At 40.7% G+C, this 16,389-nt stretch overlaps 1 protein-coding gene across 5 annotated transcripts in view; it reads right to left on the reverse strand.

Annotated features, from left to right (window-relative positions):
• Positions 1-10,308, reverse strand: part of MAP3K7 (mitogen-activated protein kinase kinase kinase 7) — a 44,676-nt gene extending 34,368 nt beyond the window's left edge. For 3 of the 5 annotated variants that reach the window (XM_051777797.1, XM_051777796.1, XM_051777794.1), the window contains exon 1: positions 9,772-10,299. In XM_051777797.1, the coding sequence (XP_051633757.1) occupies positions 9,772-9,861 (90 nt within the window). In that variant the 5' untranslated portion in view covers positions 9,862-10,299. Of the gene's footprint in view, positions 1-9,771 lie in introns of all 5 variants that reach the window. The other 2 variants (XM_051777801.1, XM_051777798.1) reach the window with 2 other exon arrangements.
• Between the last annotated feature and the right edge of the window lie 6,081 nt (positions 10,309-16,389).

A 16,389-nucleotide genomic window follows, 5' to 3' on the forward strand; every position in this document is an offset into this window, starting at 1 on the left:
AACACACTGCCTAAAATTACAAAGCTCTTCACTAGAAAGTCATAGTTATTTATAATTTTGCCCAATAAAAAATGTGAAATATTCTTGATGGGGGGGTATTAAAAATGTTTACAATAGAGATGCAACATAATTAGAGGATCTACAAAATGTTCAAACATAATATTGCATCCACATTATAAACACTACACCGATTCTTATGGGTTCACTGGTAAATTCACTTTTTCTTAACAGGATAGTTTCTTTAAAGAAAAGCGTGATTTGTAGGAGATTAGTGAATAACCATATATTCCCAATGCTGAAACAATGCAAACTGCCTGCTGCCCATATACTTATCCTTTGAGGAAATTACATTCAACCCTTCTTTTTTTTGAGATGCCCTTCAATACAGCAGCAATTCAGATCATAAATTAAGAGTGCTGATAGAGAGAAGGTAACTCAGTAGCCAGGAATGTACAAGCACCAGACTACTTGTCAAGGCTTCATATGAGAGCAAACTAACTACCGCTTACATAAACCGTGCTTGGGCTAGGTTCTTACTAAATGCTTTCCTAATAAATAAATAAATAGATAAATAAATAGTGAAACTGATTTCCCTTGGGAATGGGGTGGAAAAGGCTGCAGGTGCATAACTCAAGACCTGATAAACTATCATGATGAATACAAGGAAGTCTGCAATCAAGGTCCCAATTTGAAGAGAGCAAAAATATAAATAATAAAAAAAAAAAAATTAAGATCTTGCATTAAGAAAGACGAGAAAAGGGAAATTATGCTCAATCTTTTTGAAAGGTTAATTACACATGGATATGAGAGATGGTTGCCCAGAAATGGTGATCAATGGCATTTTCTTCTTCTAGTTTCCTTATTACACGAAATACTATTCTTCTATTATACATTGCAGTACTTACTTAGCCTTCAAGGAGTTCCTGCCTTCTCACCTTTACCCTCCACAACAGTGGCTCATAGACTGAGTCTGCCACAAGATATTCGCAGGAGATAGACAGAACATGCCCCATTCTGTCCCATGTGAAAAAGGGACCTGTTGATTGTAACCTCCTCCCCTAGCTACAGAGCCTTGACTCTTCTCCTGATGTAACACACACCAACTATTTTCTTACAGTCCACAACTGAGGTCTGAAACACCAGGCCATGCGAATGATAGTTGAGCAGCCTACGAAAATAGTACATATAAACAAATTGGAAATAATGAGTCACTGGAAGACACACAAGTCCCAAATAGTCTCCCTTGGTATTTCCTTTTCCCTCTCAGACCACTTTTTGAATAAAACTGCCTAAATAAAATAAAATTTGAATAGAATTTCTTGGCAATGGCAGGCCCCCCACCTTCTACTGGCACAAGAGAGTTGTGCATTACAATCTCTTTACCCACCTCACGCAGTGTGTGACCAGATCTGTGGTAGAAATAAAATCAGGTGGTGTGTGTGCCATAAGTCTACACTTCACAGAAGTGCTGATTTAGTGAGCACATAAAAGTCCATCGTGCAAGCACACGTAACTCAGCAGCCTGCTCACACTTGGGAAGTACTAAGGACAGTTAAGGAGAGAAAGATGCCACAGAGCAGCTTGGGCAGGATGAAGCATACTGGCAGCAGCAACACAGTACATTATGAATGAATCCAAACTAGGTTACCCAAGTAATGGGAAAGAACTCTCCCCTCCATATAACACATATAAGGAATTCTCCTAAGTGGGCACAATTGGCCTGTGAGACTTCTTTCAGAAGGTTCCTTTTCTTAACGTACCTTTTCCCATACTCTCAGTTTTCGACTATGACTCTGTAACATTTAACCCAGTGACAGAGACAAAAAATTGCTATTTGAAAACAGTACATATAGGTCAGTTAAAAGACTGGTCTTGGATACATATGATATAATTTAATGAAGCAATTTAACTTTTTTTTACTTAGCCTGAATCATTTACAATAGTTTGTGATTTATCAGGCTTATTATATACTACACATATTTTTATAAACTAAATATATTTATTTTTCACATGAATAACAAAAAAAAAAGCCCATCAAAAATCAAAAGCTTGCATTTGATTCCATGTGGTTAAATTCAGTTCATAAGTCAATATAAATCCATGATTGCCAGTTTAATCCTGAGAATTGTTATAAGTATTTCCAGTTAATATACTAAAGAAATCATTACTTTTCAATGTTGATGTATTTTTTAATAACATTTCTACTAAAAGAAGAAACTAACAGCATCAAGTACATTGCCCAATGTCATGTTTTACACTGTGCCATTAATGTCACAATACTTGGGCTTTAGTTGAAAAGTGGAATAAATTCCAAGAATCAGATGCATTTTAAGAAGTCCCACTGATAACTGGAAAAAAATAATTAAAAAAAAATCAGTGTCTAGCACCAAGAGGAAGAGTTTACCAGGCAATCTAAATCTTAATTACATAACAGAAAGCTGCGAGAGACCATCAGGTATGTAAATTTTATGGTTGGTGAAAACAGGTTGATAAATGACTGTGCAGTCAAGGTTTCATAACAATTTATCAGTGACTTGGTGCCTGCTTAGGCAGAGGGTTGAACTTGAGAAGAGGACACGAATGCAGCGAGTATTTACCTAGGATACAGGGAAAACAGAAGAGCCAATCCTCCATTAAAACAGCTCAGCCTCTTGGACAGCAGATGAAAGGAGTAACTGTCAGAAGCAATGACAGATCTGATACAAATTGAAGCTTGCCATATGTGAAAGCCCAGTATATTTTTCCTAATTAATCTGGAAAAAGTACCTTACTCATAGTAAAAAACCCCTTTATAATCAACAGAATGCAGCTTGTGGTGGATTCCATTTACTTATCATTTTCTTCCCTTAAGTTTACGCTGAACTTATTCTTTAAAGGAGTGAGTCTTAGATTTTGTCAGAACTGTTTAAACACCACCTAGTTTCCTTCAACACCCTGTGCTGGAACTAAGTAACTTAATAGCACAGGAGGGAGGCGCTGCCTGAACTTCAGTTTCTTCATGCTCATTCCTTCTTGTCCCCTGCTGTTGGTGCCACACCATATGTTTGGGCACTAGTGCATATTCGGAATTATATGAAGCACAGTTAATGGAATTATTGACACAACAAATCAATAAACAGCAGTTGATCTGTAGCACCGCGTATGTTTGGAAAATGATCTAAAAATAAACACATTCTTTTGGTAAAAGGTTTTGTCCCTCTAAATATCTTCTGGGAGAAAAAAGGAAAATATAGGGCAGATGACTTGTTTAGAAATAGAACAAGAGTGCTTCTACTTTTCCCACAGAAGAGAACCAAGTTTGTTGAGAACCGCTGAGTACATGACACAAACACATTTTAAACCGGAAGAAATGCTTGAAGAGCTTTAAAGATTGAAAAGTATATCTATTCTTCTCCCTATAAAATTTATACCAGTGGAAAGCTACGTTTTCCTGTACGGCAAAGTGACATGGCGAAGTACACTGCCACTTGCATGTTTTCCAGATAATGTATTTAGAGTCTTATTTAAAGAATATGAACCATACAAGAGCCCTGGAATAAGCATTACCTCTGTCTCTGTGTACAAATAGTATCAAATGCTGTACATAAACAAAGATACATGATACTGACTTCGAAGTATGTAGACTATACTGATTGCTAAGTTATGTAGACTAGAAATCATGCAGGAAATAGAGACTGAAAATATGTTAAGACCTTAAGGATGTATTTTGTCCTCAGGGATGTGACCAATAATTTCCCCTCCCCCAGTAAAGCAAGAAAAATGCATCTCTCTTTACTCAGATGCACCATAATCTCCTATCAAATGCCAAAACCTTGGAAAAATTAATTTCAACTTTGCATTAACTTCAGAGGTTTCTGAAAAACATAAAGATGCAAAGTTTTTGTCTCTGTCCACGAAGTTTCCATGTAAGGTAGCTTTGCATGCTGGATACCTAGTGCTTTTCTTTCTAAAAAAAACTTGTGGGATATATAACACTGCAATAAAATATAATAGCTCCCTGGTTAGCAGATGTAGTATTCTTTGGAGAACTGACTTCATAATTTGCGGTATCTATGGTGTGACATATTTGTTTATGATTTTGGGAGGCAAGACAAGCAGTTAAAAAAACCCAACAACAGAAAGTCAACCTGCTTCCAAATAGACAGCAGGTTCTAAATTATCTTTAATATCTATGTTGCTTTCCTTACTGGTATATTTGCAAATGAAAGGCTTATGCAAACTGAACTTTTGGATCCCTAAAGCTTCAGACACTACGCAAGACAGAGTGGAAAAAAAAGAAATGTTCTACAATGCGTTGTAAAAACAGAATCACATTTTTAAATTCAGTTGCTTCTATTCTTTCTAAGAGAGCTCCAGCAGTACCAATACAGCATACTAATATTTTCAGTTTTTCACACATCTGCCCATATGATATAGGGAACATAGAATAAAAAAAAAAAATACCAAAAGAAGCCATGAACAACAGTTTACAGCTCCTAAAAATATATGCCTACCCTTTCTATCATTCATTCAACCAGCCTCAAATTCCAACTTTTGTTCCTCTGACTGTGCTATGCTTTATTAAGTAGGTTGAAGCAAATTGGCCCTGTGCCACAAATGACTGTGGCCAATACCAAGTGACTGGCAGCACTTTTAGGAAGGAGTTCACATCAGCCAATTCTTACAACTATGTTCTTTGACTTATTAAGTTTATTTGGACTAATGTTGACCCAATTCTAAATGTTGCCTTCCCTTTCTTGGATTCACACAGCAATGAAAAAAACCCCAGATTCCCTCCACTTCCCCACCCCCAAAACCCCTGTAAGCAATCGTACCAATTTTAAGTAAACTAAGACATTTAGTTTAGATTTAGTTTCCAAGTTTCAACTTTTAAGTTATGCAAAACACTACAGGAAAAATATATCCCTTAATGATGTTTTAGCATGAATCAATTTGTTCTGTTGCAGCAGCCCAGACAGCAGATTCTAGTTTTAGACATAAAATGTTGAGTACTCAGGGTGAAGGACTCCAACAGGAGTTGGGCTTGCTGAGCTGGCGCCGTCTAAAATTACTGGTCTTTGAAAAACAAATAATCATTCTACAGTCAGTCAAATACTGCTAGAATCCACTGGGTGCGATAAACAAGGGACATGTGAAACTTGTTCTGTTTTAGTTTTTTCCTTGGGGAAAGGCATTGGACAGGGAACTTCATTATTATCTCATAAATACGCATCTCACGTTCATCACTGAAATAGAAAAGCCTGTGAAGTTTCTTTCCCATGTGCTCTTTCGGAGGGTAAAATATATAAGTTTATTTTACAGGACACAAACTGATTCATTGAATATATCTGCTATATATCTGCATGTGTAGAAATAAATGTAAAGTCTCACATTAACAGTCTCGCTAGCTTTTCAGTCATCCTCTAACTCACTGCACATTGAATTTCATTCACATGGAATTGGTGTTGCATAACTTCAGGTATAAATTCACACCCCAGAATGAAGAGAATCTTCCACTGGTGTAACAAAACTAAATTTAAATATTGACTTGAATTAAATCAGGAATTTATTTAGAGTAAAATCAGAGAAAATATTGGCATGTTTTCACCATGTACTAATTTTTTGCCTTTGCTTTTAGGATACTCAGCTTAGCACCTTGAAGTCTTATTTACTGAAACATGATTGACTTCAAATGAATTCTTAACTACCACCCTTGGCTCTTGAGCACCAATCCTCTTGTACTCATGAAATACCCAAGAATACTGTTCAGATCTCAAGTTGCACCTGCAGTTCTTTTCCCAACTTCTTACAATTTTGCAGATCAGTATTCTACAACTACCTGTCTATCTCGCATTGGCCTTTTTAGCCACCAGCGTGCTTGTAACAAATGTGGGTAGAGCCCTTCCCAAATCTTCGTTCGTGAAGCCTAGCCATGATCATGATTCTACAACTGGACGTGATCTCCCAGGACATAAAAACAACGGAGGTAGAAATAACTCCATGTTCAGCAGCAGCTTATGCATATCAGCTTTTCCTTGTAGTGTAATGGACATAATCAGTCACCACACCTCATGAACTTCTGAAAGTTAAGTGCTATAAAAGGTAGCAAAACCTAATTGTCTCACTGTATTGCTCATTCTCTTGCCTCTGAATGGCTTTGCTCCATAATTGTAAGGAACACATGCAGTTCTCAGCACACTACTCAGTTAATGAAATTATTCAACTGTGTGAACGTGCCATAAATTTCATCTCCTTAGTTGCTGGGACCTTAAGCAGGTTTTCTAAAATAAATACTTACAAGTTTAGCTTTCCATCTTTAAGAAAACATTACCGTAAATTCCCTTAGAATCAACTACTGTTGCCCTAGCATATTGTTGAAAATAAATATCAGTGTAGACTACCATATACCGGCAGTATTCAAATGACAGTTTTCAAATAATTTACACTTCCACGCTGTTCAAAAGTAACTTGCAACTGCACAAATATAGCAATGGTTTTCAACCTGGCTAAATCAGCCAGTGGCTGGGCAGAACCACAGCATACACGACCAGACATGTACCTTTGGCTGTGTGATCCAAGGCATACACAACATCATGTGATGAAGTCGACATTTTGGTCATGTATGGCACTGTTATCCAGTGACATAATGGAGGAAGGGCTGTGGAATTCTCAGGAAAGACTAGCAGGGAGCAGGTTGCCAGAACAATTCAAAACCAAAGTCTGTTGCTTAGATGTGGAAGCTCCTCTGGGAAGAAGAGACAGGAGTATTTAGGCTAGATTTAAACATGAGATTTTAAAATAAGGCTATTAGGCTTGTTATTGTTACCTTGATTTCAGTTATATTAAGTTTTATTTGTTCCGTTTCTAATGATTTGCCTATCTAATACCTAAAAACTTGCGAGGACATTCCCACAGTCAAAAACTTGCATGGTAAAATAGGGAATGTTTCGGCTGAACACAATTTTTATGCTGTTTTTACCCTTCTTGTTTTGAAGATGCTCGTACTGTGCCATATCAATTTTTATTTGACTCCAACTCATTCATAATTGTCTCTACATTTTACTTCATTTTAAGAACTTGAAAAAACAAAAAGGTAGCCTGAAGCTGGAGACACATTTAACAGGGGGGAAGTAACACAGACTATATGAGCATGGTAGCTAATGCAAAATATGGTATTTTTTTTATATTATCCAGTAGAGTTCAGGCAAATCTAAATAAAAGTGCACTTACAGATCTCACATTTATTAGAAAGGACTCAGGGCCTGCAAGTATTCCAGAACTTCAATATCTATTAATAAACCAGTGGCAGAGTGGGACTGCTATCTGCTGACAAGACAGACTCGATAATACAACAGCAAAGCTATGATTATAAAAGCATTTGAGTTTCCAGTGTAGATCTCTTGACACTCCATTTCGAAACACCTGAAGTTTGCCAAGCATAAATCTGACCATTTTGAGTCACCACAGCCATTTAGAAATCCTTTAAAACTTCTGAGCCTGAAGTGAGAGCACAGAAAATCCTCAGAAAGGATGTGTGTTTTGTTATGACTGCAAAGTTGACTACTTCCACTGAAACTGCATCTTGAGCAAGAGGTGAACACCCACACCTCAGAAAAGCAAGGTCTAAGTATGGTCTCCAATTCATCTGTTTTACAGTAAAGTAGGTCTTATTTCTTCCTCTGTGCCATGACATTTACACTGTGTTCAGCACAAGGAATCTCCATTGCCTGTAAGAACTTCTGGTAGGACAGGTACACTGAATGTAACTCAAAATGCTATGCCAGCTGTCGTCAGATTTTTCACGGAGACAACACATTATCAGAGTTCTCCTGCTTATGCCACATGAGTTTTGTCATCTCGAACAGAGATACTACTTTGAGAATAATGCAACAATCACATTAAAGAAATTCTTACTTAGGCATCATCTGTACATACATTTTTGTGCATAGTCCTGTCTCTGCAGGTGCTAGGCATGTGTGTAGGATGCAGACAAGCTCCCAATGCCAAACCTTAGAATGATAAAATCGAGCCACACACTGTGCAAGTCCACACTTTCTATATGTAAAACAGCAGTATAATCCTTGTTAACAACCTTCCCAAGGGTGTTGTGAGGAGTAACGATTTGTGTAGTTCTTTACTAATTCCAAGTGCTATGTCTAAGATAGCAGATGTGCTGCTCACCTCTGTGAGCCATCCCTGGGCACCGTTTTATGATGGATAAATTCTTACCCACTGAAATTTTCTTCTTTGGGTGAGAAAAGCCATTTCTCCCAAAACATGTGATTTGATCACTGTCTATCAGTAAGTGTTGCAAAAAGGTTGGCAAAAATACAGAACAGTTAAATGCATAAAGGGAAGCGGAACAATTAGACTTAAAGAGACAAAAGTCTTTATGATTGCAATATTCATAGAAAGGGATAAAGGCAATATTTTGGAAGATAATGTATTCTGAGAACTTCCAGTGCCTACTATGGTGAAAGCCAAAATTACCATAAAACACTAATACAGCTGAAAGTGCCCTGCTGTTCTATGGAAACATTATAGATTTTATGTTCTGTGAACTCTCCCCAGCCCATGTAAGCCCAGTATGATAATTATGAACAAACCAGGATCTAGCAAACTACTTTAAAAATGTGAGACACAGGTTGTCATACCTCTAACAGCTACTACACAAAACTAAATTCACTTCCACATAAACTTGTTTAGAATATGAGGGCAATTACTACCGAAAGGGAAAGATGTTAATCTACAAATAAAAGCACAGAGACTGTTTCGGCAGTCTTGGATGCCTGTTATTTCCAGACTCTACAAGCTGACCTCACCAAACTCATTATGGGTCTACATGAGGCAACTTCATTCTTACAGAGAACTTAGCAGTGGAGGAAGAAAAAAAATCAATAGCAGCAATATTTTTGTGTGATTTTAAGCGTTAAACAAACATTGTAATATACATACATACTACTGAGCCCTTTAGTAAAGCATGCAAACTATTCCAAATCACACATATCCTAATTTCACAGGAAACCCAGACAGACGACAGGTACATCTGAAATTCTGTACTTTATCCATTCTATTTAAGCCCCAAAGAATTTAAGGCAACAATTTCACTGTGAAACTTTCTACAGAAGAAAAACTTGCTTTCGACTGTATTATACATTAAGTGAATGTCACTTCCCGGGTCACATACCCAGGTCAGAAATGAAATGTTACATATTCCTGAGTGCAACATCATTAGCATGCGTTAAGAAAAAAAAAACCTGTTCATCCTTGCAGCTTATAGAGCTGTAAATTTAGGAAACCATTAACAGTGGTATGATGATTATATGTGCAATGGTGGCAGAAGGCAAAAGCAGGGGCATACAGAAAAAGAGATCCGAAAGAAACATCAGAATTAACAGTTCCCTCTTGTGACAGCGCTTGACAACAGTGTTTGCCACCCATACTAAAGTGGGTGGCAAAATGGGCGGCGAAGTTTTAAGTCCCGAATAAATCTATCTCGCTCAAATAAAACCCCACAGTAAAACCCCAGGGCTGGCAGAAGTAAGTTGGCACGTCCACTCCCAGCCAGACCGCCTTTGTTCGCCGGTGCCAGCCGCTGCAGCATCCAGGGGAGCACAGAACCCCGGCCAGGTACACGGGGGGGTCCCAGGAAGCACCCGGGGAGCCCCCGCGACCCCTCCCGCGGCTGTGGGACGGCGCCGAGCAGGGGAACACCGGGGGCGCTCGGAGGGGCCAGGCTGGCCGCGCCCGGAGAGCGAGGGGTGTGCGAGGGGCGGCGGGGCCCTCACTCACCTCTTCCACCTCGATCTCTTTGTAGTCGATTTCTTCGAAGTTGAGGACCGGGGGGGTTTCAATCATTTCAGCGGAGGCGGCAGCGGACATGCCTCCTCTTTCACCGCGGGGAGGAGAGGCCCGGGCCGGGCCTACGCGAGGATCTGGCACCGGGCAGCCGAGGGCCGGGGCTACGCGGGGCGCGGCGGCGGCTCCGGGCGCAGGTCGGGGCGGGCCTGGCCGAGGCGCCGCCGGGGCCGCATCCGCGTTGGCCGCGGGGCTCAGTGGCGGCAGGCAGAGGCCCCGGCGCCGCCGCTGCGCATCCCGCGCCTGCCCGCACCCCCGCGGGGCGCCGCGCCGGCCGCCCTAGGCCACGGCCTCTGCTCGGGAGCCGCCTCGGCCGCGCGTCCCCGGCGGAGAGAAGGCGGCGCCCCCAGGGCCGCAGCCGGGCGCCTCCGCCAGCCCCAGCGGCGGCAGCGGGCGAGGGGGCCGCGGCGGGGTAGGGGAGCCGCTCAGAGCAGCGCCGCGGCCGCCGCTGACATCAGAGCCGCTTCCTGCTGCCCGGCCGGGGAGGGTGGGACGGAGGGAGGGAGCGCCGGGTGGGGGCGGGCAGGGAAGCGCCAGCCCCGGCGGCTCCTCGGGCGGCCGCGGCGGGGCCACGGCCTGGCGGCGGCACCGCCCCCGCCCCCGCCCTGCCGCCCGCCGCCGCCAGGGGGAGCAGCCGCGGCCCGGGCCCGCTTCCTCTGCCTGCCGCCTGCCGGGAGCCGCCGGAGAGGCGGGGGCGCGGCGACGGGGCGGCGGGCGGCCCGCCCGTCCCCGAGGCAGCCCGGACGTGGCCGGCTGGGCGGCGGGTTTCGTCTGGCACTGGGGGGCAGAGTCCGGCCGGGCTCCCCGGGCTGCGGGGTTACCGCTGTGCGAGTGCGGAGCCTCACGCCTTTTCTCTATATATACACCGTTTCCCTATATATACACCTTTTCCCTATATATACACACACTTTTCCCTATATATATACCTTTTCCCTACACACACAGAGACACACACACACACATATACATGTACACATACACATATTTCTCCAAGGGAAGAGATATCCTGTGGGGCACGCGAGCCTTGGGACCAGCGCAGCCCTGGGCGGCATGTGCTCTTCAGCGGCGCTTTCCAAGGGGAAGTCTTGTGTGTGGGAGGGTGGCTGTGGAGCGCGAGGTGATTAAGCAATTGATGTAAACACATAGCAATAAAGGGATGAATGTGTACGTTAGCCGCACCATCTCTATTCTACAACTAAAGGGATTCTCACTCAACCCACTCTTTCCCAGGGCTAGCTCCTGCTTCCCCTTTTGGCTGGAGCAGCGCATCAATGTTTTGGTAGTAAATATCCCAGGCTGACGCTTGAGGCGGTCCCCGGTGTGAAATCAATGCTGGGATGAGTGAACAGAGCTGCTGTGTTCCATTGAAACAGCTGTGCTTCATTTTGATATGTTTAGCCTTGGGGCTATATATAAAAAGTTATGTTATTGTATAATACTATTAATAGTATGAAATTTTAGTAGATCTAGTAAGCTTTCCTAGATCTTCCTCTGCTAGTATGCTGGCGAATGTCTGTACCTCACAAGGAAATCTCATAAATGTCGATGGATCTGGTTTGCAGAGCTAGCTGGAAAAAGATATTTCAGCAATTAAGTGGGAAAGAAAAGATCAAGGATGAATATGGGCAGTGGCTTAATGTCATGGTGGGTCAACTGCTGTTAGAAAAGCTCAAAGTGAAAGTACCTCTGTCAGAACTGCTGCACTTTGTGACAGGTTGCCATTACAGGTTGTTTGCTCCCCTCTCGCATTTTTCTGTCAGTTTTTGTAATTGGTCCAGGATTTTCAGATGTGTAGCAATCCAGAAATTCTAGACAAGCAGTCACAGTACAAGAACATGTTGACTGTGTTGCGTGCAAGGTATAACTAGTATGCAAAGCCGGTTAGGTTGGTGCAATTACACTGCCCTAGCGATCTGTGTGTGCGTGGGGAGCAGACTCAGATCCTCAATGTGCTGAGTTCCTGTTGCTTTTTTATTTTCTGATATGGTTTGGTGTAGAAAGATCTAAAGAGTTTCCTGTTCTACATGGGAAATTTCCAGGTACCACCAAATCTGACTAATATCTGCTTCATGTGCCAGTGGGGTTGTTCAGAACCTCTAGTTTCTCGGGTTGTTTATAGGTTTGGATGTTCATGTTGACTCTGTTGCTCTCTAGATATGTAGTCTCTAGATGATTTGGACCTAGCACCCCCTAATACCCAGAGGTGCATTTGAGTTTCATTTTCTTAAAAACCACCATTTGTGCACATCTTGGTCATGCTGTGACAAAGACTCATGAAGTACCATGTTTATACCTAGACCTGACAACTTCTTAAAGGAAAGTGTATTGCTTTTGTGTAAGCAGCTGCTATTGTCTCAGCTGCTGAGTGTGCAATATATTGATTTTTGGAAGATGAATATGGATTTCTGAGGTATTGAGAAACTGCAGGTCAGATGAAAACCAGACTCCTCTGAGATAAATTCATACTCCTGGATGAATTGCTTTAGTTCTCTAAACATTTTTAAAAGTGCAGTTCAAGACAACTAACAATCAACTGAAGCCAAGGAAAAGGCATGAATGAAAAAGCAGAAACGGCGTGTGAAAATCTATCACTGCTATTCTTGATACCTAGCTGTGATCATGAGCATGATGTCAGGCAAAAATCTTAAAACTTTGTTTGAAAACATGCTATACATTGGGAAGGTGAGCTAGTTCGGTGCTTTTTAGAAAGATGGCCAAGTGGGTGGTTGTGCTTTAGCGGGTGGCCTTTGGTGATCTCTAGTAAAAGTAACTGAATATTTGGCTTTTTGTTATGTTTCACAGGCCTCTCTTGAGGATATATATCAAGCAAGTGGCAGTTGCAGTCTTTATATTGCAATTGAAAGATTTTTCTGTCACTTTTGTTATTTTTTGTTGATGAGTATTGAGAGAGCAGAGGATAGCATTCCAATTATAGTTGCTTGTAAGATTCATTTCCTTTCAGAAATTGATGTAGAAATATGTATCTCAAAAATAATGAGCTCTCTCTTTGTGAAGACAGAGTTGTCATCATTATCAAAATGTCCATGTTGTGAATATCAGGAGGCATTTTAAGGATGTTGTACTTTTGATATTACTTCTCTTTTTTTTCTTTCCTGACTAACACAGTGTTAATTAGCTATGTTGGTGACTGGGTATAAGTTGTACGGCCCCAAACACAGGGAAAAAAAGAGAAGAAAAGCTGCATCTGCTGTGTTTATTTTGGCAAAAAGCTGCTCTTGTATTTAGAAGGAAAACCTAGAACCTTGGAAGCCACATTCTGGGTCTCAGTCACCTTTCTCTAATATTGGGAAAAGGTTCCAATGCCTGGGAGGTGACCACTTAAAGATTATTGGAAATGTCAGGACACCATGGTCAGAGTATGCACAAATGCTCAAACCTGAGACAACTGCTGTGAACCTGTTTGTAGAACCTGTCATAGAGCAGGTTTATGAGCTATGTTTTTCCAGAAGGTGCAGCAGTAGGTCTGTTGCAAAATATAAACAAAGTCTACCTGGCCAATTTAACAGACCTGAGACTTAGCCCTAATATCTGCATATCTGAACTAAAATTTATCCAACATATACAGAATTGTACAGCTTAGAATCTGAGCACGAGTACAGACAGAGGTGCAGATACTTTATCCTGGCTACCCTTTGTCCAGCTTCATTAAAGTTGCTCCATGTGACAGATGTAGGAGTTTTTTTAAGAGGAACAAACCAGCATTATTTTTCACTAAGTTAATTTAGAAAAAAACTAAGTGATTTCTTTTCTCAAAAAATTTCAACTTGTGTTGTATTTTCAGTATATTTTCAGTTGATTAAAATGTCTCAATTTAAGCGATGGAGGATTGATACTAGAAAGCAGTGATGAAAAGTGTTGGATGTATCTACAACTGGAATACCTACAAGAAGAAAGGTAGATTTAAACGCAGGAATAATTCGTGTTTCTACCAAGACTGACTCTATTTTTAACTTGTAAAATATTGTCCTGTAAATATCTTGTTATGTCATTTCAGTTTGTGGGAACCCTGTGTGATTAAAGATCTTGACACCACCTTTTAGAACTGTTTGAGAGTCATCAGCCTGAACTGACCTGTGCATGGGAAAGTGTCTGGGTGCATTTCTGCTGTTCATAGGAAACCTGCAGGAATTAAAAGGAGAGGAATTAGCCTGGATGACTGAAAGAACTGGTGGATGAACCGTCTTGTGCATTGCCTTGCGAGTGTGAGGCCAGAGTAGGTCCCTGGTGACCAGCAATATGGAGCATACTATGAAACACATGTGCCATACAAATTCAGGTCCCAGCTGGGAGGGACTCCAGAGGAGCTCACTGCTTGTTCCAAGGCAGGTACAGTGAAAACATCTCATGAGGACAAATCACTTGATGATATTGAAAGATTTCTTTTGGTCAGCATGGCAAACTCATTGCCTAATCAACTCTTCTCATGCAACTCCTTTGGCTCTTACATTAAAACTTCCCAAGAGTAGGTTGCAATATTTTGTGTGTCAGATTTTGCTATGAGTCTCAATGATTTCTCAAATTCTGTCTTGCATTAGTGGTTTGGAAATTCTTGCAAAGCAGCACAGGGGCATCTTCTGCCAAATACAGTGAGATAGCAGCCCCAGCACGCTTTATATTTTCTTATTGCTTCTTTCTCTTTCTGGAAAGGATTCCCCATAGTATGTAAATAACTAAAAAAAAAAAATGCTCTAAATAGCTATGAATTCCTTCAATTGTGCTGGGCCTTGTAATTTGTGATAAAACGCATACATTAAAAAACAAAACCAAAAAAAGCCTTGCAAAATAAATGCATGAGCTGCCTTGCTAAATACCAAACACAGCTGTATGCAAAAAATCATATTCACTTTCGTAAAAGGAAAAAGAAGTTCTCTTGCATGAGTATTATAGAAACTCAAATGGTCACAATTGTTTCTGGACCTTATTTTACCTTCTAATTTGAGGTCTAAACCACCAAGAGAGCTAGGAAAGAAATGTAATGTGCATAAGGGCAAAGGAAAGGTGAGAGATTATCTAGATGCCGTCCTGAAACCAAACAAACACGTTTCCTCTGTTGCAGCTATGAGCAGCTGGGCTTGGCTAAGTGGCCAGTGGGAAAAAGATAGTACCAAATTCAGCATACAGAAGAAGGAGACAGATGGCAGTAGACCGACCAGTCTTGAACTGGGAGGTTTGGAAGATACGATACGTGAAATTGCTGATAGATGTGTTAGAGAAAGGCATAAATGTTACTAGTGCTTTTATGATACTAGGTAACTGTAAAGTAGTGAAGGTATTTTAGAAAGGTGCGAAAACTAATCCAGATATCTGTGTCCGTTGGTCTGCTCTCAAGTAGGCTTTAAAATAAAATGTGAAAGAGAGAATAATAAAGAGCAGGGAGGTAAATGGAATGAAATGTCACATCTTTTTAATCAAAGGTAGATTATCTCAGATTAACAAAAGATCATTTTTGATAAATTCGATGATATTTTTAGGCAAGGGGAATGGATAGAACTTTTCTATCTTGAATGTATTTGATATATTGCCTTGTGGGAAATCGTTAATTAAGCTGGACATGATAAGAATCATTAAAAGAACTGAAAGTGGGTAAGGAGAGTAGAGGAGTAGTCAGGAGACAGTGGGGACTATCAAAAGGGAAGTATTGGAATGAAGTTACTAATAGATTTTTTTTTTTAAAAAAGATTGAATTTTGAGAGGAACCTTCTTAATAATTTCATTAACAATGTTGATAAGAGAATTAGGAAGGTGACAGTGATTCTGAAGACATGAGTTTAGACAGCATAGTTAATGGAGAAAAGGATAAGAATATCAAAAGGGGAAAATTAGATGACTCCAAAGACAAGAGAAATAAAGCAGTTAATATTTAAAATATTAAGTTCATGAATTAATTTTAGAACTCATAACATCTTGTTATCCTGTAAGAGACTTCTTAGGAAGAGATGAAGAAGATTAAAACTTGCATATTTTAACTCGCTTTAGGAGGACTGAATCTTGTAGATAATGCACCTAGAAAACGTGCAAGCTTTTATATCCTGTATGATATATCCAATAAAGCTATACAAATTTGTGCAGACCTCATCTGAAAGACTCTGCAATGTTGGTTATCTACTTTCCAAGAAAAATGAATTGAGACCTAACTAGTTGCAGAGAACAGCTATAAGGATGGTCAAGATAAGAGAGGGCTTACCACAGAAGGGAATATAAAACAACTTGACATGTTTAATCTTGTGAAACAAAAGACAGAGAGGATATACGTTGCCTCTGTTTAAACAGATTGGAAAGAGAAAGATACTGTGCAGTAAACAGTACTGTTGGAAAGTGATGTTCGAGTAAAAGGAAACTTCTTTTTGCACAAAAATCCTGTTAATGCATGCAGATTAGAGACCTGCAAAGACTCCTTGCAACTGGGGCAAGTTGCTTCACTGGATGGTACTTCAGTAATGAAATCATTTATTTGTCATAACTATCTGTGAGAGCAGAGTACTGTATTTGTTGGCTAAGGAGGTCTCTTCCAATCATATGTTGACCAAATGT

This window comes from Manacus candei, unplaced genomic scaffold (assembly GCF_025592945.1).
Source record: "Manacus candei isolate 608988 ecotype Guabito, Panama unplaced genomic scaffold, ASM2559294v1 h1tg000011l, whole genome shotgun sequence".
Lineage (NCBI taxonomy): Eukaryota > Metazoa > Chordata > Aves > Passeriformes > Pipridae > Manacus > Manacus candei.